Below are 27,120 nucleotides of genomic sequence, written 5' to 3' on the forward strand. Positions count from 1 at the left end.
TGGCATATACTGTTCCTGTGCCTGGCCCTGAGTCTGTATTGCCCTTTCCACTCTAGACCTGGTCTTGGCCTTTCTCCTCAGCCTTTCCCTTCTGTGCCCTTTCCTTGGCTAGAACTTTTATCCACTTCTCCTTTGCCTTCTCCGGTCAAGGACTTTCCTCTTATTTCTCCCTGCCTCGTGCCTGGCCGCTGCCTCAGTCTCTTCTCTCTGGGGAGATGCCCCACTCACTTCCTCCTTCTTCTCTTATGGCACGCTCCCCTGCACTATCCTGCCTCCTCATGGGAGTTCTCCTCTTTACTTTCGCGGTCTCCTTTACTTTACACTTCTCCATTATTGTCTACTCCTCTCCTTCTGTATCATCCCCTCTCTTGTCTACTCTGCCTCTTCTCGCCTCCATTCTGGTTCGTCTTTCTGGGTGTTATACTCCACCTCTCCTCCCTAAGTCTTGAAAATGGCCGCCTCCTCTGCTCTCCGGCTCTTACGGGCCGTCTATTTCTCACTACTCTGGTGGCGCGCTCCTCCTCCTACTCGCAGTCCATGGCTCCTTATCCAGCAGTCTTCCTCCACTGCAACTCACCGGCTCTGCACCCCCTTTCACGTCTCTCCTGGGAGGTGTCCCTTATAGCTAGCGTGTACTGAATATCTTCTCTCTGATTGGCTGTAATAGTCACGTGGCTTTGGGCATGTTCTCCAGCACCCTCCCACGCTTCGGGAACCTGGTCAGGCTTTTTGCAAAGTCTTGCTTTGGATCTGTAGTTCAGTTTCCTGGATCCACTCGGGGTTTCCCTTTGTGGGAAGGAAAGCCCGAGTTGTTAACTCTTGGAACAATATGCTCTTAAACAATGAGCAGAACATGTTTAAAGTTAGTGGGAATTCCCCATTTGATTAAAACTAGAGCTTAAGACGCTGACAAGTCAGGATTGGCTGGCAAGGGAATAGGCAGGGTTAGTGAAGGGCGGCAGAGAGGAGATGGAGGACTTCCTGTGCATCCTCTGACAAACTGGCCTGCCGCCTGCTCCAAAGGCAATACCGGCTCCTTATCCAAACTAAGAAGAGAGCCCACATCCAAGCACGTGTCTCTGCAGCATCTAACAACTCGGCAAAACTTTTTAAAATCTGCAAGGAGCTGGCCAACCCTGCTGCAGTCTCTACCACACCTGTTGCCTCCCAGGCCCTCTGCAATGCCCTTGCCTCTCACTTCATCTCTAAAAAAACAGGCCATCCTATTCACCCTCTTGGCCTCTCCACCTCCCCCCGCCCCCTTCCGTCTCTGCAAACTCTGAGTGTTAGGGAGAATTCTCAAAAATGTGCTAATTCCCTCCACCTTAGAGACCCCCAGCAACTTTGCTGGATTTTGAGGACTTGATTTGTTTAACCTGGAGAGAGTGAGACCCTTTTTCTCACTCTCTCATGTATTTTGAATGTGAATTTTATCTCTGTATTTCTTTTGGTTATGGAGTCTGACAAACTCCATAGGCATCATCTTTTACATTGTGTCACACAGCACCTTCAGTGCAGTGAATCCCTTCTCTGGGATCAACTACTGTTTCCCAGAGCAGGAAAGTGAAATTAACTTTACTTAGCTGTGTTCTTGCTAGACCCAGCACACCCTATCTTAAAATAGAGTGCTGGAGGGGTTACTTAGTGTCCCCTGTGTCTAAATTCTCATGTAACATTTTTATGTTACCATTTCCTCTCAGAATGGCTGGTGGCAGTGGTTTCATTCCGAACTACCATGGTTTGCATTTACCGCGGCTGTTCGCACCTCCGGTAATGCTAACCACAGGAGCCATCTTTTTAAAAATGGCGCAGAGCCATCTTTGACAAAATGGTCCCCGGTCTCCTTTTTTCGCCATGTCTTTGTGGAAAGGTCCTTCTAGAGAGTTTGCTCGCCAAACCAGGTTTGGTCTCTTTGTTCATTCGCCTTTGGCAGGGCTTCAGGAGTGAAACCTGCCCCTGGCTCCAGGGTGTCTGGGGTAGGCAGGAAGTGAGGGAGGTGCCCAAAAATCCCTGTGCTTAGTCTCCTAGGAGACCCAAATGCACTCTGTGGTGATTGACTGGCTGACTGTCTGGCAAGGACAGCCACCCTGCTGGGTGAGGGACAGCTAGGCTGGAATGAATGGGAGAGAACGGAATAAAAAAGGTGAGTCTTTTGGCTTGGAAGGAGAGTCGACCACTGGACAAAGGAACCAAAGAAGAGCTTGAAGAGGACGCCTGCTGCAACTCCTGGACCGTTAGTTTGCCCGGTGAAGCCATGCTGCAGTGCCGAAATGCCAAGTTTGCATCGACAGAGTAGCCCCTGCAAGGACGACTTCTCCCTTTGAGTTGGTGGGACCAATCAACTCCAAAGTAAGCCACCTGGACATCCATCTCGGAGCTGGTTGAATTTCCTCAGAGTTGCTGCAGGAAACCGTATAGCCAGGGAGAGGGACACCAGATTGTGTGTGTTACTTTTAAGCTGGCCTAAAGCTTTTGGAAGATCCTCCAGACTCCCACGAAGCAGGATTGACCAAGCCTGAGCCCCTCAGCAGAGTGCGGGACCCCAGAAGCAAGGACAGTCCACCTTGACAGCCAGGAACCGCGTTGTTGCTATTTGCGATAGCTGAAACTCGAAACAGCCACTGAAAGTGAAGTTTGCCAGTTGCGGGTTTTGACAGTCCCTGTGCATTGCAGGAGTCCCCCGACGTCCTCTCTCTTATCCCCACGACTGAGGCCCAGGAACAGCGAGAGCTGCACAGGAGCAGAGGTCATCAGCTGCATCTTTTTCTTCATTTCTAAGGTGCTGTAAAATGGCTGAGAGAACTTACCTCTTACTGCAGAGTGCCTGCCACTTCTACAACTCATAAGTCTAATCAGCTTGTGGCCCTACATTTGATTCTTCTTTTCATCAAAGACTCCTAAGAACTTGTGCAAAGACTTTTCCATTTACTTACCAGAAAGTGCTTTATCCTATCCAAGACTTTTGCCCGTTGACTTTGGCTTAGCCTAGTGAATTGAATAACTCTTCTAGTGAACTCTAAAAGTATCTGCACTACTTAAAAAATGTGTAGTCTCTTGTGTTCTAATAACCTTTGCCTTTTACCAACCTTTTTAAGAGTGTTCTGAATGCCAACAGTAAGATATTAATGTCCCCAGCACCCTTGTTACTGAAGTCACCTGTGGGTGTGTAGGTTGTGTCTGTGGGCCATCCCAAAAGGGTCTCGTCTGATTCAGAAACTCAAAGTGTACAGTATTGAAGTATATTTGTGTGTTACTATTCCATTGCTCCCTTCTTAAGAAGGCTTTATAACTGACTGATAAATTAATAATTGTTTATGCAAGAAACCTTGAGTTTAAGAGTTTATTTGAATACCTGTAACTGTGAATCTTTGTGTAACTCCACTACTGCTCACATTTCCCCTCTTGAGATGAGCCTAGCTGCTCAACACGCTACCAAAACTGTGTAGTACAAGCTTATACCAAAGGTTGGGTTGCCTATACCTGTAGTCATAGTTGTTTGTAGTGTTCCCAGAGGGTACTGCATTCAAACTTTGCCTAACACCCTCCTGCAGCCCCCCCCCCCCCCACCCTCTTCCTTTCCTCTGCTCTCCACTGACAAGGATTCTAGACAAGTTCGATCTATGAACTTCTTGTCAAAACAGGTTCGTCCCTGTTCATCTAAAACCATCAAGGACTACATTGACACCCTTGCTCCTGCTCTGGCCGACTTCTGCAACCACTCCTTTGACTCCGGTGCCTTCCCCTCCCCTCTGAAGCACTCCCTTGTGCACCCTCTTCTGAAGAAACCCACAGCCGGCCCCTCATGCCCGGCTAACTATCGCCTGATTTCCAGCACTCCTTTCCTGGGCAAACTCCTGGAAACGCTGGCCATCTCCCAGCTTCATCTTCACACTGACTCTGTGGGTTGTCTCCAAGTCTGGCTTTAGAGCTGCCAGAGCATGGAAACTGCTCTCCTTAACATCTGTGAAGACCTGCTCTACAACCTTAAATCTAACATCCCTTCTGACCTCATCCTACTCGATCTCTCTTCTGCCTTTGACATAGTCAACCACGCCATCCTGCTCAACCGTCTCCGTAATAACCTGGTTATCACCAGTCAAGCCCTGGCTTGGCTGACCTCTTTCCTCTCTGATCGACCCTCCCAGGTCCATATTGGGTCCTTCCTTTCCTCTATCTCACTTTCTACCTGTGGTGTTCCCCAGGGGACTAAACTTATTACCTGGCTGTTCAACCAATACCTGGCAGCCCTTGCCCACTGCATTGCTGCTCTCTGCTCCAACTTTCAGTGCTATGCAGATGACACTCAGCTCGTTTTCAGGCTACCCTCTTCCACCTCTTCTCCTTCTCTCATCTCTGACCGTCTTTCTGCTAATCAGGAGTTGTGTGCTGCCAATGATCTCTGCCTTAATACCAGTAAGACCGAGATTCTCCTCATCGGCACACCTACTCCCTCCTTTCCCGTCACTATGGCCAGCCTCTCTTGGCTGTCTTCCTGCTCCCACCTGTGAGGCTAAAAGCCTCAGGGTCATCTTCAACTCCCCACTCTCCTTTTCTCCTCGCATCTCTGACGTCTCTAAGAAATCACACTGCCAGCTGCACCTCCTCAGAGGTATTCTTCCTTTCCTCTCCTTCCCCCAGAAGCTCACCGTCTCCAGAGCCCTGGTTCTCTCCAGGCTGCACTATTGCAACAGCCTCTTTCTAAATCTGCCTGCTTCTACTATCTGCCCTCTGCAACCTATCCAGAACAGGACTGCAAGACTTGTCCTTGGCCTCAAGCCCAGGGATCGTATCTCTTCATCGGTTCCCAGTGGCTGCAAGGATTAAATTCAAGACCCTTTGCATTATCCACAAGGCTTTCTGAGGACTGGTTCCAAAATACCTTCAACTTTCCCTCCGTAAATACCTTCCTACTCAAGCTCTTCGCTCCTCCACCTCCACCTCCCTCAGGGCAGTCGCTTCTCCAAGCAACGAGTTGGTGGTAAATCTCTTTCCTCAGCAGGCGCCTCCCTCTAGAACAGCCTCCCTAAAACTTGAGTCATCTCTGGCTCCAGAAGCACCCCAAGACCTTCCTCTTTGCTTCTGCCTTCCCTCTCCCCTTTTGATCTGTTATGCTTAGGCACAGTGCTCCTGGTTACCCTCCGATTTCTGGCCCAGGTCCATGCCCATCCAGCCACTCACCCGCACTGCCCCCTGCAACCCCTGCACTTGGGTCTGTATCTGTTGCCCTACAGTCTCCTTAGCTGAACTTACCAGACACCCCGGTCTGCACTCGAAACTTGCACTTGCCACCTTGCTGGCTGCACTACCTTTTGTGTTGTCTCTATCCCGTGCTCAGCACTTTCCATTTCTCCCCTCTCCCTTGCACATTCCCTCTTCTCTGCACTTGCGCATTTTCAATGTCACTGGGACTAGTAAATTCGTTGTTTTGTTCTCCCTTGTTCCCCTCCCTTGCCTTGTTGCGCTCTGAAACACTTGTGTATGAGCGCGATACAAATAAAATATCATATATCATATCATTGACCCTAGCAGCAGAGGTTTATGTTTCGGTGGGAACATGCGCAGAGCAGCATAGATGCATGCCACAAAATGTGCCACTGACATTCAGGGAAGGATTCTCGGCCTTCCCTTTGAGGGATCACAATTATTCCATTCCTCTACAAAAGAGGAGCTTACAAAAAAGGTTAATGTGTACCCGGACAGCCAAGTCGCTTGGCATTCTCACCAAAGCCTCCACAAAACCGTACATGCAGGGGCAGAGCAGACCTGATCAAAAGCGCATAGGATTCCAAGATCATAGAACCCCCCCAACCTGACAGATCTCTTTGTTTGCAAACGAGGAAGCAGCAGCGCTCTGCAACTAGGGGTTTTTCCAGCCCCCTCCTCTGCATCAGCCTCAGACTCAAGTAAAAAAGGATGTCCGAGTCCACAGCTTCCCTGTGGGAGGCAGACTGTCTCTATTTTGAGGCAACTGGCGTCTTGTTTGCAAGAACCCTTAGATCCTGTTGATAGTTTCCTCTTGGTTCAGACTTTCCATTCCCCCCCCCCACACCCTCCCCACACATTCTCCAATGCTAATTCAGATCGGCTCTCTGGCACTACTCTGGGAAATGCGCAACTGTGCAAGGACGAGGCAGTGGAACCTGTGCCCACCTCAAACAGGGGTGGGGGGGGTTTATTCCACGATATTTGCAATTTCCAAGAAGAAATCGGCTGCCTGCCGGTAGTGCTGGATCTTTCCTTTCGCAATCTTTTCCTCTCCATAGAGCGATTCAAGATGGTGACGCCAGTCCATATTACAGAGGATCTCTGCGAGGGAGATTGGATGTGCTCCCTGTTCCTGAACGATGAATACTTAAACGTCCCCATTTAATAGCCACTCAGGAAATTCCTACGATTTACAATGATGCTCACCATTTCCAATACAAGGCGCTTCCATTTGGGCTGAACTCAGCACCACGTGTATTCATGAAGTCAATGAACACGATTGCAGCACTCCTCCGGGACGAGGGGGTCTCCATCTTCATCCTTACCTCGGCGACTGGCCAGCTCCCCAGAGAGGGCACAGCTCATTTGGGGTTCTCCCTCAATCTGAGGAAATCGTATCCATCTCCTACACAGAGTACTATCTTTCTCTGAGCCAAATGGGATACCATAGCCCACCAGGTTTTCCCTACAGACTAGAGACTTTCAGACGTTCAAAAGGCAGTACATAATTCTTTGGGCAGTGTGAGGGGTCAGAAATGCGAGACGGACACAAAGATATAGTTTTCTCAAAAATTGACACTTTCATTAAATGAAAAGGGGTGAGATAAACGTCTATCTTTCCTAAACCTAACATGAATAGCCCTACCTAGCAAACTAAAACTAAAGAAAGAGGATCCTCACACTAATACACACAACTTAATTATACAAGGAATGTTTGGATGTCTTCAGTTCAACAAAATAAAATATCAATTCAATATCAAAGGTTTTAGAAAGTACTCCTTGTGACAAAGGTTGAACTCCCCCTGGATCAATTCAGGAATACCTCAAGTTCAGATTCTATAACATTCTATTCAATAAAAGTTCCATTCAACGTAGCACAAAAAGTCTCTTCCATTGACTAGATCCTTCACACTTGCTTGGTCATAAATCCCAACCAGCTGCTATTTTCCACAGATTCTTCCCGGAGCTGTTGGGGAGCCACACTAGAGCGCATGTTCATACGTGGGGTGTGAAGCAAAGCAGACTCTGGGCTTCACATCGATGTGTTGGAACTCCGGCATCAGGCTAGCCCCGAAGGCATTCCTCCCTAGATACAGGGCAAATAGGTCCTGGTAAAAACAGACAGCTCCACCTCTTTGTTGTATATAAACAAACAGGGAGGCGTCAGGTCTGCGCTGTTATGGGTGATAGCGGTGGACATCAGGGAATGGGCAGTGGGACACAGCACACTGCTCCTAGCGGCTCAGCTGCTGTGAGACAGCAACACCAAGGCAGACAGGTTACGCAGGAATACCCACGAGTGGGAGCTGCAGATGCAACCCCTCAGGGTGATCTTCAATGAATGGGGTCTCCTCCAAGTAGACATCTTCGCATAGAAGGACAACACCACATGGCACATGTTTGCATCGTGGGAGGGGCAGTGGCACACAGCACACTGCTCCGAGCGGCTCAGCTGCTGTGAGACAGCAACACCAAGGCAGACAGGTTAAGCAGGAATACCTACGAGTGTGAGCTGCAGATGCAACCCCTCAGGGTGATCTTCAACGAATGGGGTCTCCTCCAAGTAGACATCTTCGCGTAGAAGGACAACACCACATGGCACATGTTTGCATCGTGGGAGGGGCAGTGGCACACAGCACACTGCTCCGAGCGGCTCAGCTGCTGTGAGACAGCAACACCAAGGCAGACAGGTTACGCAGGAATACCTACGAGTGGGAGCTGCAGATGCAACCCCTCAGGGTGATCTTCAGCGAATGGGGTCTCCTCCAAGTAGACATCTTCGCATAGAAGGACAACACCACATGGCACATGTTTGCATTGTGGGAGGGGCAGGGGAACAACTCCCTAAGAGATGTGGTTCAAACCAGCTGGGACAGTCTTCACACTTATGCATTCCCTCCGACCCGGCTCCTGCAGAGGGTACTCTGCAGGTTCAGAACATCAGTGAACTGCAGGATGGTGTGAATAGCCATGCGGTGTCCTCCTTGGTGTGGTACTCCAACCGGTTGCCACTAGCGTTGCAGGGCCCTCGTATGCTGCCAGTACAGTGGCAGGGGTTCCTACTGAGCAGTCACTCACCGAGAGCCAGAGGAACCAGCCCTAGTGGCCTGGCACCTGATCAAATGAAACTACGCCACTGGGATCTTTCGGACACTAATCTGCGCATTATTCAGAGTGCTTGGAAGGAATCCACCAGACCCAGCATAAAAGCAAATGGACGAGATTCTGATTTTGGGTTAAAGATAAAGGAATTGACCCGCTTTCTTGTCCCCTGGACGTGGTCTTGTCTTTTCCGGCGCATCTCGTGCACTCAGGAGTTCAGGTGGACATGTGCCACACAAACTTGGCAGTGATTGGAGCATATAAGAATTGAAATGGCCTATTTTTCACTGCACCAAATCTCGTGGTCAAAAGCCATCTGAACGGCCTGTCGAGGTTCTATCCGCCCTTGCAGAGGCCTCAGCCCATGTGGGACCTAAATGTGTGTTGGTGGCATTCGTCCATGAACCGGTTGAACCTATGGCCACTGTTGACATTAAATGGGTCACTCTCAAGACAGTCGTTATTAGCACTCACATCAGCTCGCAGCGTTGGCGAGATCCAAGCACCATCAGCTTCTGAACCGTTCAGGGTATTCCACAGAGGTAAGGTGCTCGGAACACACCCCAAATTCTTGCCAAAGATAGCTTGTGCATTCCACATCAACCAGGAGATAGGTTTACCTGTGTTTTTCCCAAATCCTCACTTGGAGGCAGAAAAATCTGTGCACTCTCTAAACCTTGGCAGGGTTCTCAAGTCCTACCTCTCGCGTACAAGGGCAGTCAGGAAAACTGAAGCTTAATTTGTTATATTCAGAGGCTCCATGCCAGGATAACAAGCATCTAAGGCCTAAGTAGCCAGGTGGATGGTGGTAGCTATTGTCGCAGTGTACAAAGCACAAAAGAAGGGTATCCCTAAAGGGATTCATGCACATGTGGTAAGGGCAAAGGCAACCGCGGTCAAAGACATGCATCTTGGGATGTCGTCAGCAGAGCTGCTGCATGGGCTAGCCCATCAGCGTTCTGCAAACCCTACTCATTAGATACCAGTTCCATATCAGACGGAGCCTTTGGGTAGCCTGTATTTAAAAACCTGTGTACGTCTAATTGACCATACAGGATCCCCGCCCAATTTCCAGGTTTACGTTGGAATCATCCATACAGGATGGAGGAAAAGGGGACAGGACATAGGAGTAATGAAATGTTACTCACTGTAGTGACTAGAATACTCCTAGTCCATAGTCCCCTTTACTCCATTTATTTATTTTATTTATTTTAATTATTTATAAAGCGCACCTAACCCAAAAGGTATCTGGGCGCATTGCTTAGGAGTACAATATGGTTACATACACAAAGAATTCAAGAATTCACGACAATAGCCTTGTGTTACATATAAGGCAACTTTGCAGACAAACATCTGTCGTAATGAATCAGCCGGCCCCTTAACAACCCTGATGAAAGAGCCAGGCTTTTACCTTTTTTCTGAAAATCCAGGATGGTTCTGCTCTTAGTGCTGTGGGCAGGGAGTTCCAGAGTGTAGCCGCGAGTACTGGGAAACTATTGCGCCTGCTTTTTGAAGCTTGAATCTAGGAATGTTTAAGCAATGTGTGTAAATAGCTTGGCTAGGCCTGTTGGATTGCTTTCTGGTGAATTTGTCTGACAAGTATTTTGGAGCAGAAGGAACAAGTTACTTACCTGTAACTGTTGTTCTCCAGCATGGGTCTGGCATGGATTCACATGCTCATGAATATTCCCCGTCGTCAGGCTGGGAATCCTCGGTAAAGAAAAAACCAGTATCAGTTTCGTTTCTGATCTGTCTTTCGTAGTAATAACCAATCACTGGTCTCTGCGTCATACTGACCACAGCCAATGACTGCCCTCTACCTAAGCACCGCCTCTGGCAGCCATCTTCAGATTTGGAAGCACGTGAAGTGGCAGTATGACCAAGTGAAGAGCCGCAGAGGGGTAGGCGGGAGGGTTCGCATGTGAATCCATGCCAGACCCATGCTGGAGAACAACAGTTACAGGTAAGTAACTTGTTCCTTCTCCAGCATGGGGTCTGGCATGGATTCACATGCTCATGAATAAAGAATACATAGCAGTACACACATGCACAACCACGGGAGGTGGCAAAGGCTCAACATTAAGCATCACATCAACTCAACATTAAGCATCTTACCTCCTCACCAGGCTCACCTCAGGCGAACAGGTTGCGCAGCACTGCTTGGCCGACCCTGGACTCCTCCCTGGAATCCCGGTCGACGCAGTAGAATTTTGTGAAGGTGTGCGTCGACCTCCACGTAGCAGCCCTGCATATGTCCAGCAGGGGCACACCAGATAGGAACGCCGTGGTAGCTGCGATCGCTCTGGTGGAATGGGCTCTCGGACGGCCAGGCAGCGGTCGGTTTGCCAACCGGTGACAGCACATGATACAGCCGGAGAGCCATCTGGAGATGGAAGCCTTCGAGAGAGCCTTCCCCTGATTGACAGGTCCAAAGTTCACAAAGAGTTGTGACGTCTTCCGAAAACCCTTCGTGCGGTCCACGTAGAACTTCAGCGCTCTAGCTACATCCAGCGAGTGCAAAGTCCTCTCAGCCGGCGACGAAGGCGACGGGAAGAACACAGGTAACACCAAGGGTTCGTTGAGATGGAAGTCCGACGGTACCTTGGGCATGAAGGAGGGGTGCGTCCTGAGCACTACCCTCGTGTCGTGGAAAGTCAAGTACGGGGCCTTGCAGGAAAGGGCCTGGATCTCTCCCACTCGTCGTGCGGAGGTGATGGCCACAAGAAAAGCTGTTTTCCACGATAGAAACTTCAACGGGGCCGAGTGCAGAGGCTCGAACGGAGGTCCCATGAGCTTGGTCAGCACCACGTTGAGCTCCCACGCCGGGGCCGGAGCCTTCACCGGCGGGAACGATCTGAACAGTCCCTTCATGAACTCTTTCACCAGACGATGAGACCACAAGGACGTCCGCCCCGTGGTTCTGGTGTATCGGGAGATCGCAGCAAGATGAATCTTGATGGACGCGTGTGCCAGACCAGCTTTGGCCAGCGTCAGCAGGTACGGCAGTACTTGGGGAGCCGTAATCCGTAGAGGGTTAATCTTCTGTGCGTGGCACCAGACAGAGAACCTCTTCCATTTGTGTCCGTAGCATTTAAGAGTCGAGGACGCCCTGGCCTTTGCAAGAACCTCTCTGCAATCGGCCGGTATGTCGTATCCTCCAAACTCTAGCGCTGCAGGAGCCAGGCCTGCAAGTTCAGCGACTCCGGGTCGTGGTGGAGGATGGCGCCTCCTTCCCTGGAGAGTAGATCCGCGTCCGCCGGCAGCTTGATCGGCGGGGACGCTGACAAGTCCAGAAGGTCCGGGAACCATATCTGCCTCGGCCACGCAGGTGCGACGAGGATCATCCTGCACCGTGACCTCTTGAGCTGGTTGACGAGCCGGATTAGCAGAGGCAAGGGAGGGAACGCGTAGAGGAACAGGCCCTCCCAGGGGAACGAGAAAGCATCGCCCATGCTCCTCGTCTGGGGAAACCTGCTGGCGAACCTCCGGCACTTGGTGTTCGTCGCCGTCGCGAACAGGTCGATCTGGGGTGTGCCCCACCGTCGGAAGAGGCGATCCACCAGATCCTGCCGTAGTTCCCACTCGTGGCACGAGCGCAGCTCCCTGCTGAGTGAGTCGGCGATGGTGTTTTTTATCCCTGCCAGATGAAACGGCACCAGAAAAATCCCTTGGGCGACGGCCCAATGCCACAGGTCCTGCGCCTCCTTGGACAGCGCTGGGGACCTGGTTCCGCCCTGTTTCCTGATGTAAAACATGGTGGTGGTGTTGTCGGTGAAGATCCTCACCACCTTGCCCTTGAGGGACGGAAGGAAGGACCTGAGGGCCCAAAACACTGCACGGAGCTCCAGGACGTTGATATGCAGGGACTTCTCCGTCGGGAGCCAGAGTCCCCTTGCGTGCAGATTTTCGGTGTGCGCTCCCCACCCTTCCAGGGAGGCATCCGTGGTCACAGTCTCCTGGTGGGCTGGGGTCTGGATGTCCATGCCCGCCGTCAGATGCGCGCGGGTGCCCCACCACCGTATCGCTCGTCGGAAACTCTCGTCGAGCTTGATCCTTTCCTCGAAGCTGCCCGTCGTCTGGATCCAGCGCGCATCCAGGAATTCTTGCAACGGGCGCATCCGGAGCCTGCACATGGGAACGAGGTAGATGCAGGAAGACATCATCCCGAGGAGGGACTTGATGGACCTCACTTTGGCCGCGTCGGCCACCAACATCCGTTGCACCTTGCCCAAGATGGTCCTGGTCCTCTCCTCCGACGGGGAGGCCAGAAGGGACACTGTGTCGAGCCTCGCCCCCAGAAACAGTGCGACTTGCGCGGGCACCAGGTGGGATTTGGCGTAGTTCACGGAGAATCCCAGGTCCGTGAGGAGTTGGACGGTCCTTGCCGTGTGGACCACGGCGAGCTCCCTCGTCTTGGCGCGGATGAGCCAGTCGTCCAGGTAGGGGTAGACGTGAATCCCCCCGCGGCGCAGCTGCGCCGCCACCGGTGCGAGGCACTTGGTGAATACCCTGGGTGCCGACCGTAGACCGAAGGGAAGGGCTTTGAACTGGTAATGACGCCCTTGGACCACGAACCTGAGGAATTTTCGGTGCCCCTTTAGGATGGGAATGTGGAAGTAGGCATCCTCCAAATCCAACGACGATAGGAAGTCTCCTTCCTCCAGTTGACCCAGGACGTGCTGGAGGGTGACCATCCGGAACTTCTGCGCCTTGATGAACTTGTTCAGCCGTCGCAGGTCTAGGATGGGGCGCCATCCTCCCGTCTTCTTCTTCACGAGGAAGTAACGCGAGTAGACTCCGGAGCCCCGAAGCCTCTTTGGGACGAGTTCGATGGCGCCCTTTCTGAGCATCGCCTTTACCTCCAGGAGAAGTTGAGGGACGTGAAGTTCTTTCCTGGCCACGGGGGGGACGCGCGGGCACCTTCTTTGAAACTCGAGCGCGTGGCCCCGGGCCAGGGCGTCCAGCACCCAACGGTCGGTGGAGATGGACTCCCACACGCTGACGAAGCCCGCCAGCCGGCCTCCCACCGGGGTGCTTCGGTGGGGGCCCGACCCCACGGCCGGTTCAATCCTGCTTGGACGCGGCCTTGCCGCCTTGACCTCCTTGGCGACGACGGCGGGGTCCGCTAGACTTGCCTCGTCCTCTGTAGGCCTCTTGCGACGACGAGCGGGCCGCTTGACGGTAGGAAGAGAAACCGCCGCCGGAACCTTTGGAGGCGCCCTTGCCTCCGCCGCTCCGAAAGGGCGTCCGTCGTTGCTGCAGGACTCCAAGGGCCCGGGCCGTCTCAGTATCCGCCTTGATGGCCTGGAGGGAATCGTCAACCGTCTTCCCAAACAGGTTGTTCCCGTCGAAGGGCATGTCCAGGACTCTGGCCTGGACGTCCTGCCGAAAGTCCGTAGGTTTGAGCCATCCACGACGTCGAAGGCAAACGCCGTTGCCCAGCTGGCGGAACCCCGCGTCGGCGATGTCCGTCGCCACGGTGATGGCGTGGTCCGAAGCCACTTCACCTTCCTGGAGGATCTCAAGGGCCTCCGCCCTCTTGTCGTCCGGCAGAAAATCCAGCAGGGGAGCCATCTTGTACCAGAGCTCCCTGTCGTAGCGGGCCACGATAGCCAAGGCGTTGGCCGCTTTAATCGTCGTCGCTGCCGACGAGATGACTCTACGTCCCATAGTATCCAACTTCTTTCCCTCGCCGTCCGGCGGGGAAGTCGATGTGGAGGCCGCACCCCCCCCCGCTTTCTTCCTGGCTGCCGCGGAGACGACGGAGTCCGGGGTAGGCTGCGCCCGGAGGCACAGGGGGGCCGTGTCCGGGACCCGGTACTTCTTCTCGTACCGGTCTCTTCTAGCTGGCGTCGTGGAAGGGTTCTTGAGGAGGGAAAGGCCCTCATCCCAAATGTCGTCCAACAGAGGCACTGCGAGGACCGTCTTCCTCTTGGCCTCGCGCCGCTGATAAAGGAAGCCTTCCTTTTTCTTCTCCTCAGGGCAGAGTTGGAAAAGCTCGGAAGCCCTGGAGATCATGGAGTGGAAAGATCCGATCTCGTCGGGCGGAGAAGCCCTGGTGGGAGGCGACGACGGAAAATCCTCATCGTATGCCTCGTCGTCCGTACCCGTCGCCGCCGTGTCCGTCCCCGTATCATCCCCTCGGGTGGATGGGGAGGAGGGCTGGACGGGGCGCGACGGTTGAAAAGGAGGTGGAGGATGGATCCTTCTTTTCTTGGTAGGGGGAACACCAGAAGGTCCCGGTTCTGGATCCCCCGACGGGAGAGGTTCCTCCGTCGGTAACGGTAGCCTCGTCCTTATCTCAGTGCATAAGGACTGTATGGCCAACAAAATGGCCGCCGAGTTGTCTCGCGGCGCTGGCAGAGGGGAATCCGACGGGCGAGCAGGGGCCCCGTCGGTATCCTCGACGATGTCGTCGTCGTCACCTGCGTCGGGGCCCATTCCGACGGGCTGGTCTTGTTCCACGCCTAGGCCGTGGCTTAAGACCTCGATCAGCTCCTCTTCTGAGGTTGAGGCCGAATCTACGACGACTCCCTGCCCCCCCTTCTTCTTCTTCCCCACGGAGGGTTTTACGGGGGTCTTATCGATGGGCACAAAAGAAGACTCCCTCCGAGGAGGCAGGGAGATTCTAGGCCCTGAGGTCGCCACCACTGGCGCAGCCTCCACAGGCTGGGCCAGGGCCGCCGCGACCGTTTCGATAGAGGGCTTGGTCGGATGGATCAAGGCCTTCACCACCTTAGGTGCGCTCACCGCCTTATCCTTGAGGGAGGGGGCACTGCCACGCTCCTCCTCTGCCTTAGAGCTCGACCGGGGCCTCTCCAGGAGCTTCGCCGGGTGCTCGGCCTTCCTCTTACCCGACCCAGAGCGTTGGCTCGTGGTTGATGGTGCCGGGGAGGGTGCGCCCTGCCTGGCGCCCGTAGAGCCCGACCGTTCGGCGCTCCCGGTGCCAGCGGACTCGCGGTGCTTGGCCTTATGTTGGACCCCCGTCGCCGGGGCGCCCTCAAAGGTCTTAGAAGACCGCTCGGATTTCCTCTTCTTCTCGCCAGACGGGCTCTTACCCTCCAGCCAGTTGGCGAGACGTTGATGACGGTCCTTCATGGTCCGTTCCGACATGTTGCCGCAAAAGGCACAGTCCTTCTCCACGTGCGTTTTGTCCTCATGAAGGCAGTAAAGGCAGAAAGAGTGTTCGTCCTCCTTAAAGACGTTCTGCAGCTGGCATCCAGGGCAAACCCTGAACAGCTTTCCGGGCGTCGAGCTTCCCTTCTCCTGGGCCATCTCCGAGACCGGGCCTGAGAAGCTTCTGGATTCCTCCGAAGTGTAGCTCGACGAATCTTCACCCTTGAGGGGCACAGACGAATCCGACACGGGTCCCCGTTGATCGGATGTAGGATCGGTGGAGCTTGAGGCTCTTTTGACCGAAAGAATCGAAGTTTTTTGTGAAAAAGCGCGAAAAAATAGCACTAACGCTCGAGAGCAAAAGCACGAGGATCCCAACACATGAACGTGCGGTAAAAATCTGAAGATGGCTGCCAGAGGCGGTGCTTAGGTAGAGGGCAGTCATTGGCTGTGGTCAGTATGACGCAGAGACCAGTGATTGGTTATTACTACGAAAGACAGATCAGAAACGAAACTGATACTGGTTTTTTCTTTACAGAGGATTCCCAGCCTGACGACGGGGAATATTCATGAGCATGTGAATCCATGCCAGACCCCATGCTGGAGAATTGGAGAGACATTTGAGTGTAATGGCTAGTGTTTTGAATGCAATTCTGTCCTGCACTGGGAGCCAGTGGCCGTTGCGCCTAGCTGCAGAGATCTGGGTGGCTCTCGGGATGTTTAGTGCTGCTCTAGGCGCATTATTTTGTAACACTTGTAGTTTTTTCTTATTGCGTTTATTTGTGCCTAGGTATAAGGCATTGCAATAGTCGAGTTTCGATAATATAAGTGCTCCAGCCAGGGTAATGCAACTATCGGATGACAGGAAGGGTCTGCAGCATTGATCAGTTTGGAAGTGTAGGCTGTTGTGGATGCCGTTGCATTAACTTGTCTAGTGAGTGAGAGCACGGAATCAAGATATATGCCTAGGGTTTTGATTTCGTTCGAGACTTTGATGTTGTTGCCGTCAATATTGAAAGCTTTGTATTGGTTGTCTAGTTTATTTAGAAGGGTCTGACATCCGATGAGGAGTAACTGTCTTGTCGTCATTCAGACAGATGCCATGGATGGCCATCCATGCCTGAATCTTGGACTACATTTTGTTGAGGAGTTTAGTGTCTCTGTCACAGAAGCCTGTAATGGTGATGAGGATTTGAGTGTCATCCGCATAGTTGGTGTAGGTGACACCCAAATCGTCTAGATGGTCGAATAGTATCTTAGTTAAGATATAGTATAATGCAGGGGAGACACAGGACCCCTGCGGTACTCCACAGCAGATTGGGGAAGGTTCAGCTGAGGCACTCGGGGCAAATACCCTCATAGTCCTATTTGTGAGGAAAGACTGTATCCAGGCAGCAGCATTAGTAGAGAACGAGACTGCTGAGGTCAGATGTTTGGTGAGGACTTTATGGTTGACTAAATCAAAGGCCGCTGATAGGTCAAGCAGTAGGAGGAGGGCCAGATTGCCTTTGTCTTTTCATTCATCCATTTGGATTTTTAAGTAAATGAGGGCGGATTCAGTGCCATGTCCTGGTCTGAACCCTGATTGACGAAGGCCCAAGAGGTAGATTCTAGGTAGCTTTGTATTTGAAGGTAAGCCCTCTGTCTAGAATGTTCAATAGAAAGGGTACTGTGGTTATGGGGCCATAGTTAGTAGGGATGTTGGGGTCAAGGTTTGTTTTTTTAAGTAGCAGCATGACCCAGGCATCTTTTAAGTTAGTAGGTACCATACACGTTTCAAAGGAGGCATTCATTAGTGAGGCGATAAATGCTGCAAGCTCCTACACACCTTCTTTGATGACTGTCGCGGGGCAGATATCCCCTTGACATCTGGATGGTTTAAGGCTAGTTATGATACTTTCTCCTTCCCTTATAGTGATAGGGGCAAACTCAAACGGACAGCACGGTTTGGTGGGTGGGTCAGGGCAATTTTGTGCCGGTTGGCAAGCTAAGCTTTTTTGATTCTATTTTAGTTTGTAGGAGAGAGATTTTATCAAGTAAGGCTTTTTGTATATTTGGACACCAGATTGTGTCTTTAGTGCAAGATTTTGTCGGTTGTGATGGTGATTCTAATTCTCTAAGGATAGTGAATAACTCTTTGGATCCAGAATTGGCGTTTGTGATTCTGTCATTATAGGTGTCACTTTTAGTTTGTAGGATAACTGCTTTGTAGTTGTTAGAGACAGTTGAGAACTTTTCCTCGTTTAGATACGTGGGGTGAACCACTTGTTTAGATATGATATGATATGGTATTTGTAACGCGCCTATACACAAGTGTTTCAAGGCGCGACGAGGCAGGGAGGGAGGGAAACAAGGGGAAGACAGACAAACGATCCTACTAGGCCAGGTGTCATTCAGATCGGGCAAGTGCAGAGGTAAGGGGAAAAGGAGAAAGTGCAGGGGGGAGGTGGGGGGGGGAAGTGCAGTACACGGTAAGTGAGCTGGTGGCTTGGCTTTACGCATTTGTAAAGGTCCAACTTTGTTTAGGGCCTGAAGTAAGGTGTGATTATACAACTCCACTATAGAAGACGGTCCATATTCGTGACCTTAGATTGGTTAGTGATAGGCTGAAGCAGGGGAAGTAATTTCTCAACTGTGATGGTGTGATTATTTCTGCTAAGTACTGGTGGTGCTTCTCTATGGTTAGAGTTTGGGCGCCGGCTATCCTGGATAGTAAGAGTTAATGTGGTAGTCCGACCAGGCACAAGGTGTATTCCAGCAAATCTTAGTGTTGCAATTTAAGTCAGCGAGCCAGTCCAAGGTTCTCCCTTTGCTATACCTCGGGTTGGTGATGCGGTGAGTGAAACCTAGCTCCGTGATAGTATTAGCTTGGGCTGCTGCGTTGTCGTCGTTGGTGTCATTGAGGCCGAAGTTTAGGTCTCCCAACAACATAATTTGGGAGACAGGTTTAGTATTACAAGTAAGGAGTAGAGTAAGGTGTTCCTCAAATGAAGATATTGGGCCTGGCAGTCTATACAAGAGGTGTATTATTATGGTTCGAGCGACTGACAAAGGTAATTTGACAGAGAGAAGTTCACTTGAGGGGAACCGCTGAGTAGTAAGTTCTCTGAGACCTAACTGTTTTTTGGTAATGAAAGCTACTCCATCCCCTCTGGTCGCTTCTCTGTCTGCTCGGAGGATCGTGTAATTTTCGGGTATGGCCAGAGATAACGTGGGGCCTGCAGCCGAGTGTAACCAAGTGTCTGTGATTGCTAGGAAGTCTAAGTTGTTGGCCACGATGAGGTCAGCAATGTCTAGCACGCGTGCTTGAAGTGATCTAACGTTCATGAGGGCTCCTTTAATTGGTGGCGCCTCTGTGATGGCTGTGTCTGCGAGTAGACGGTTATTCGCAGGGGAAGACAGGTTGCTACAGTCTTTGAGATGGTCAAGACTGTCCCTTTCCGGCATTATTGGAAATATTCTTTGTACTTGGGTGTGTTCTACGGGAAGCAGGCAGCAGCCGGCTTTTCTTTAGACGGGTCCCTAATCTGGAGCTTCTAAGGTTTACCGGACATGGTTGGTAAGGTGTGGGCCTGGTGGCATATAGCTGGATCCATTGTAGCGGTGCAATAGGGCAGTGGCTGCTCGATAAGGTTCCTTGGTTAGGTGTGGTTGTATGAGGCTTGAGAGCAGGTAGGAACTTGGTAGGTATTATGGTATTGATCTGAGGTAATGGCGTAGCCATAATTAGGGTTACCTTATGAGTATTCACCATATTAGGAGAGATGATGGGGAGAGAAGGTTGTGTGTAGGCCTTGTTAGGGAGAATTCTCATAAATGTGCCAATTCCCTTCACCTTAGAGACCCCCAGCAACTTTGCTGGATTTTAATTACTTGATTTTTTTACCTGGAAAGAGTGCGAGTCTTTTTTCCCCACTCTCTCATGTATTTTGATGTGTGTTTTACTCTTGTGTTCTTTGATTATGGTGTTTTAGACAACTCCATAGGCATCATCTTTTCATGTGTTACACAGCACCCTCAATGCAGTGACACAGGGAAGCCTTTTAAGCTGTCCCATGGTTTAAACACCTTCTCTGGGATAAACTACTGTTTCCCAGAGAATGTAAAGTTAAATTGACTTTACTAGTCTTTTTAAATTCCTAGACCCAGCACACACTATCTTCCTATAGAGTGCTGGAGGGGTTACCTATTATCCCCTGTGTCTAGAAACTCATGTAGCAGTCAAATGCTACCCTTTCATCTCGAAATGGCTGGTGGCAGTGGTTTTAGAACAAACTACCATGATTTTTCCCGACCGTGACCACCGGTAGCGTTAGATCGCAGGAGCCATGTTTTTCTAGATGACACCTAAGCCCGCTTTGTTTAAACAGGTCCCAGTCTTCTTATTTCACCATTTCTTTTTGGAAAGGTCCTTCTAGAGTTTGTCTCTGCGTGTCAAACCAGGTTTGGTCCCTTTGTTCTATGCCTGTGGCGGGCTTCAGGACTGAAGACCGCCTCTGGCGCCTGAGTGTCTGGGGTGGGCAGGAAGTGAGGGAGGTGCCCAAAACTCCCTGTGCTTAGTGTCCTAGGAGACCCAAATGCTCTCTGGCGTGATTGACTGGCTGACTGTCCCGCAAGGACAGCCACCCTGCTGGGTGAGTGGCAGCTAGGCTGGAATGAATGGGACAAAACCGTTTAAAAGGTGAGTCTCTTGGCTTGGAACGCAGAGTCAACCACTGGAACGAAAGAACCGAAGACGAGCTGGAAGAGGACGGCTGCTGCAACTACTGGACCGTTGGTTTGCCCGGTGGAGCCCTGATGCAAGTCTGTATCGCCAAGTTCACCTCCACAGAGAAGCCCCTTCAAGGACGACTACTTCCTTTGAGTTGGTAGGACCAATCAATTCGTAAGCCACCTGGATATCATCCTTGGAGCTGATTAGGATTAACCAGGGAGAAGGACACCAGCTTGTGTGCTTGAAGAACAGCAACCGGAATTGAAGATTTGCCAACTTTGTGATCCATCCCTGTGCAGTGCAGGAGTCCCCCAACGTCCTCCCTCTTGTCCCCATGACTGAGGCTCAGTTCCTGAGCAACAGAGTCTTCAGCTGCGGTTTTTTTTTCAATATAAAGGTACTGTGAAAACTCAACCGGGAGAACTTACCTCTCACTGCGAAATTTTGTGGAACTTTGGCAACTTGCAGGCCTAGTCAGCTTGTGAGCCGACATACAAACCTTTCTTCCGTGAACTACTACTGAGAACCGTGGCAAAGACATTTCCGTTTAGATACCAGAACCGTTTTTACCCGTACAAGATACTAGCCCATTGACTTTGGCCTACCTATTGCATTGAATCAACTCCTCTGGGGAACTCAAACTATTTGCACTGTTTTAGAGTAACTGTAATATTCGTTTTATTAACTTATGCCTTTTCGCTCTTACTTCAACGCTATTTTGCTCCTACTTCAAGGGAGCTTAACTGCTTAGTATTCAGTATTGTAGTATAATTGTGTGTGATATTGGTTGCCCTATTTAGTGAGTGCTTTATAAATGATTGTTTAATAAACTAAGAAGTGTTTTACCAAGAAACCTGGAGTATAAGTGTCTATCTGAATGCTTGTCATTCTAGACCTTTGTGTAACACCCTTAACAAGTTCACATTCCCTCTTGAGATTAGCCTGGCTGCTCAGCGCGCTACCAAATACTGTGTGGTACAGACTTATACCAACGGTTGGTTTTGCTTACACCTTTAGTCCTAGTTGTGTGTAGTGGTCCCAGAGGGTACTGCATACAAACTTTGCCTAACAGGCCTTCCAATGGGAACCCTGCAATTTACCGCAAAATATCAAAAGTTGCATAACCAGCACTTTGATGACAACAATGTCGCAAGTTTGGAAATAGGTTGGGATATGTGCAGCATATGGGCACTACATCATACACAATAAATATAGACAGCAGTTTGACCACCTTCCATCGCCCTCAATTTGGACCATACACTTACTGTATAAGACCAGGTGTAATAGCGTCTGACGAGTAAAAGGGATAGGATATGATACAATATTTATAACGCACCTGTACACAAGTGTTTCTAGGCTTGACCATGACTAGGGTGGGGGCAGAGGTAAGACAAACAATCTTACTAAGACCTTGTGGCATTCAGATTGTGCAAGTATGACGAGAAGTGCAGGGGCAAGGGGGAGGAGAAAAGTGCATGGAAATGGGCAGGGAGAAGTGCAATCAGGGCAGCATAGCTGTGAATAAGTGCAGCCAGGGCAACTTGGCACTGGAAGTGCAAGGAGGTGGCGGGCAGCCCCAAAGTGCGCGGAAGGCCAGTAAACAGTGCAAGGAGGACAGGTCAAAGGGAAGCCCAGTACCCAGTGAGACTCTGAGGGTACCAAGCCACCAGTCAACATAGCAGACAGGTAGGTTAGCAGGGAAGCAAGAGACAGAAGGCAGAGGAGAAAAGGACGGTCTTGAGCTACTTCCGGAAACATCAGGTGGTCAGGCCCGAGTCTGAGAGGGGTGGGGACGCCGTTTAAGAGGTAGGCACCTACAGAAGAGAGGGGATCTACCCGCCACTCTCTGCTTGGCGAAGCGCCTGACCCTCAGAGAGTTGGAGATAGCGGAACGAAGGGCTCTAGAAAGAAGGTATTTAGGCATAGAAAGTTAGATATAGTGAGGGCCCTGACCCGAGAAGGCCTTGTGGACAATGCAGGGGGTCTTGAACTTGATCCTTGCAGCCACCCGGAGCCAGTGAAGCGATTTCAGTGCTGGGGAGATGTGGTCCCTGGGCCTTAGGCAAAGGATAAGTCTTGCAGTCCTGTTCTGGATAAATTGCAGGTGGCGAAGAGTAGTTAGGCAGATTGAGAAAGAGGCTGTTGCCGTAATCCAGCCTGGCGAGAACCAGGGCTCTGGAGACAGTGAGCTTCTGGGGAAAGGTGAGAAAATGTAGAATACCTCTGAGAAGGTGCATCTGGAAGTGGGCCTTTTGGCAAGGTCTGTGATGTGAGGAGAGAGTGGGGTCTAAGATGACACCAAATTTTACCTGACAGGAAGGCGAGGGTAGAGGTCCTATGTAGGATGGTCCGGGTGAGAGAGGGAGGATGGGAGCAGGGGTCCCAATGAGGAGGATCTCAATCTTACTGGCATTGAGGCAGAGATCATTGGAGGCGCACCGATGCTGAATCGCGGATAGACAGTCATGAATGAGCAAGGAAGACGAGGCGGCTGAGGGGAGCCTGAAAGATAGCTCAGTGTCTTCTACATTACACTGAAAGGTGGAGATCAGGTAGGCCTGAGGAGCCAGGGTGAGAGGATAGCGCCCTGAGGGACAACACAAGTGGAAAGAGAAGTGGAGGAGAGAAAGGACCCAAGTTGGACCTGGGAGGGTCAGTCATGGAGGAAGGTCGTCACCCACGCCAGGTCCTGATCTGTGATGCAGAGGTTCTCACTGAGTCAATTGATCAGGGTGGAGTGATTGACTGTATCAAACGCAGAGGAAAGGTCAAGGAGGATGAGCACAGAGGGGAGCTGGAATCCAGATTAGAGAGCAGATCTTATGGGGTGTTCAGAAGAGCAGTTTCTGTATATCTGGTTGCTCTAAAGCCATATTGATGGTCATGGAGGTAACAAACAGATTCAGTGTGGAGAGTAAGCTAGGAGATGGCCAGCTTTTCCAGGAGTTTGCCCAGAAAAGGAGTGATAGAAACTGGGCAATAGTTTGCCGGACAGGTAGGATCAGCGTAATGCTTTTTTTGGAGGTGGTGCACAGGGGAGGGGAAAGGATCCAGTGGCGAAAGAATGATGACAGAAATAGGCCAAGGCTAGATCGAGGGTGGAAATGTGGTCCTTAATAGTTCTGGAAGAGCAGCGGAGCACTTGTTTGGATGAAACATTCATGGATGGAATGCCTAAAAGCCTTGGCTGCTATTGTCACAGAGGAGTAGGAGAGGGAGAGAAGGCGAGAAGGCCAGAGGGTTCCTGGGAGAGGTAGAAGTAGAGGGAGAGAGGAGGAAAGGATGTCCTGAGCTTTAGTGGGGTAGTGAGTAGCCAAGGCTGTGCAGAGGGCCTGGAAGGGAACAGGAGAGGTGGAGACTGAAGTAGGATTGGCCAGCTCCTTGCAGATTTTAAAGACTGAGGAGAGGCACCAGTGGGCGGGGCTAGTAGGCATGATCACACCCACTCCACACATTATCTTAATATAAATGGGAAGCTCAAGTTTTTCACTGCCAAAAGGTTCCGGTATTGTCCCCGTACGTGAGACGCCCATACAGGACGGTAGGGTCTATGCCTAGGAGTATTCTACTCACTACAGTGAGTAATAATTGATTTTTCTCCATCCCTGTTACGGCCCATGTTTTTGTTTTTTTATGAAATTACTTGAGACAGCACTTAGGAAGGATCGGGGTTGAAAGCCCGAGATGGAAATGTTTGAAGGAGAAAAGACTGAAGATCATTTTTCTGAAATAACCTTTGTTCTTTTCTCCCCTGAACATTTGCGACTGGGCTCCCGGCCCCACCCACACCTCCACTAACCTTGCTGCCGAGTTGCTTTGTCCCTGCGACGCCGGTTTCCTTTCACTTATGTGATATGAGAACCGGTGCTGCAGGGTCCTTTCCTTTTCCTTTTTTTTCCGGACCAGCTGTGGGGGCCACCCTTGCAACCCTCACTCACAGTATATTGAGCAAGGGCGTGGGGGACACCCCTGCAGCCCCCACCACCGAATGGGGGATATGGTCGAACTTTGCGGCCGCTAAGTATTTTCGAACAGCCAAAATGTGTCCAAATGTCCCATTCAGTCTTTTAATCTCTGTCTTTTTGGCCCATTCCCTTAGGGAAGCCTGCCCTGGGTGAACCAGTTTAGCCTGAACCACACATGGGTTTGGTAGAATTACAATTAGCCAGACTTTTTCTAAAGAGGGGAGGAGGGCTGTAGTTAGGTACAAAGAACCCAGAGCATACACCTAGTGCATAAAAACATTGGTACAATTAAGTTATATAAAAAAAAAAGTTATTTAATATATTCACAAAGGCACACTGTTGTAGCTTTCAAGTCAAGTAAGTACTAGAACACAATAGAAGAATACCTGGAGTATTCCTTGGCTAATACATAACCCACAGTTGTAGTCACAGTAGAATATCTTTTTCAGTAACAAATCGCATAGTAAAACCATCTGAAACATTTCCAAACTCTTATGACTTTTAGTAACTGTGTCCCCACCTGTTTTATATCCTATCTTATGAGAGTCTTACAATGTTCATAGAGGTTGGACAGAAAAGGCAGGAAAACAGAGAGGCAGAGTGCAACAGGATCTCTTCTTGGTTTTGCAGGTCAGTAAAGGGTAGGTTTCACAAGTCAAGGAAATCAAGGTTTCCTTGAAGGGTTACCCCAAGGACGAATGTCCTAAGGCATGTTTAGAGTACAATGGGTTGCCCGCCCCAATGTTTCTCTATGGACATCTGGAGAGGTGCGAGATAACGGCATTTGGTACTGCTCGGGAGGCTTTTCAAAGATAAGGAATTTGTAGGCGCAAAGTGTCCACTTGAAGAACAAATGACTTACCTTGAATAATGTCTTTCTTATGGACGCACTTCTCCTCCCACAGGTTCCCCGTAAGACTCATACCAACCTCGATGTTAATAGTTCTCTCTGGTCTTTGCTCGTGTCTTGCCTCGTTCATCCTTTTACATCTGTTCAAGCATTTAGATCAGCCTCTTGGGGAGACTGGGGTTGACGTGTGAGGGCTCATGCAGATCATATGTACAAAGGTTCTGCCCGGGATGCAACCAAGCACAGAGTTGCACATACGCCACCTGGGGCCGTTTCATACATGGGGGAATCTGTGGGAGGAAAACGGTATTTATCACAAATAACAGGTACCCAGTGATAAAGTCACCTGGCAAAAGGTCACCAGGGGGCGACATTTCCCCCGATCTGCACTCACAGGAAAATGAAGCACTTTGCCCAAATATTCTAGGACTGGAATTAGAAAAGTCATTTACACCCATCCTATAATATGTGGGGGGGAAGGCTTTTAGGGGTACAGGGAAAAAGGCTGCCTACCTAGCTACTTTTTCTCAGGGGACATGATCACATGGAATCCAAATAACATTCTTAAAGGTACATTATTTTGTTAGTAAATCGTTACTACTACTTGCGGTTTAAGTTTTAGGGGTCTTCTAAGTTTGCCAAGTTCAAGGCGGATGTTTGTTCACAGTTGACTACTAACTTCTTGCGTTTATTGCACAGGAATGGACGATCAGCCCAACAGTATCCCGATGCACGCGTGCCCCAAGTGTGAAATGATCCTGCCTGACATGGACACGCTACAGATCCACGTCATGGACTGCATCACATAGCCGCAGCCGAAGCAAAATCTCTTCGATCGCAAATATTTGAATCTTTCCTTTTGGGTTGGGAGATAAATGTGTTATTTTAAAATGAGCACTAACTGAGTGGGTCTTATTGACAAGGGCATTAAAAAAAGCCTCATCGGGTCACACCCCTAAAATGGTAGCCATCAATCATTGCTGTCATCGAATAGAATCACACATTAGGTCTGCAAATTGTTATATAAGCTGATCAGTCTTTTTTCAATCTTTAATAATTGACCAAATAAAGTTTTTATTTCTTTTATAATGTTCCCATTTGAAACTTGTCTACCTCCTGAGTTAAGTTGTGTTCATGATTTTAGTGTATTTCATGCTTATCTGCGTAGACTACTGTCCGCCAGGCTGTTCTTCCTCTCCACATACCGCTGCGGCATTAAGCTGCATGCAAAGAACCTGCGCATCCTTCATTGCAAGTAGACTTCAGTTGCAGAAGCTAGAAACAGCACAAATGAAACCAGTCCTTCCTGCCCCGCACGCAGTTCTGAATGTCCATTCGATGCTTCAGGGGGTCCTCACTCCCCTCCTCCATATGCTGCGGCCGCCCTCGCGGTTTATTCTTGTTCCTCTCCAATATGCTGTGTTTAGTCAAATTAGACCCTTGCACTGTTAAACTTTGTGCACTACTGAGTGTAGTGCTCAACAAAATAAAGAAAAAACAAAACATGGTGTGTACCAGTAGTATTTATTTTTAATATAACTTGAAGGTACCCGCTTTCTACCATTACTGCTCCCTTTGCTTCATGTTGCCTTTTTGAGCCGGGTGTCGAGTGTAATTTTCAGATCTGTAGAACTCATAGGATTTGCTACAGTAACTTTGTTTCCTTTTACTCTTTGCAATTACTTTGTCCTTATTATTGCTGTGAATGCGCCTCTGCATTACATAATTTTCTTTGTGCTATTTTAATCCCAGGTCTAACTTGGGTCCTTCCTTTCATCTATATTCCTCTCTACCTGTGGTATTCCCTAGGGGTCTAAACTCTCGCCCTGGCTTTTCAACCAATACCTGGCAACTCTTGCCCACTGCACTGCCATTTTCTGCTCAAATTTCCAGTGCTACGCTGACAACACTCAACTCATTTTCAGGCTGCCCTCTGCCACCTCCTCTCCCTCTCTCATCTCTGATTGCCTAACTGCCATTTAAGATTGGTGTGCCGCCAACAATCTTTATCTGAATGCCAGCAAGACTGAGATCCTCCTCATCGGCACACCATCATCCTTTCCCCTCACTCTCTGGCCGGCCTCCCATGGCCCTCCTCCTACCCCCACCTGTGAGGCTAAGAACCTCAGGGTCATCTTTGACTCCACCCTTTCCTTCTACGCCCACAT

General features: G+C 50.3%; 1 protein-coding gene across 2 annotated transcripts in view; it reads left to right on the forward strand.

Annotated features, from left to right (window-relative positions):
* Window positions 1–26,455, forward strand: part of OPTN (optineurin) — a 198,742-nt gene extending 172,287 nt beyond the window's left edge. For both annotated transcript variants that reach the window (XM_069627795.1, XM_069627794.1), the window contains exon 14: window positions 25,652–26,455. In XM_069627795.1, the coding sequence (XP_069483896.1) occupies window positions 25,652–25,761 (110 nt within the window). In that variant the 3' untranslated portion in view covers window positions 25,762–26,455. The remainder of the gene's footprint in view (window positions 1–25,651) is intronic.
* The last annotated feature ends 665 nt before the right edge of the window (window positions 26,456–27,120 follow it).

This window comes from Ambystoma mexicanum, chromosome 12 (genome assembly GCF_040938575.1).
Source record: "Ambystoma mexicanum isolate Mex_15411 chromosome 12, UKY_AmexF1_1, whole genome shotgun sequence".
In the NCBI taxonomy this organism is placed as follows: domain Eukaryota; kingdom Metazoa; phylum Chordata; class Amphibia; order Caudata; family Ambystomatidae; genus Ambystoma; species Ambystoma mexicanum.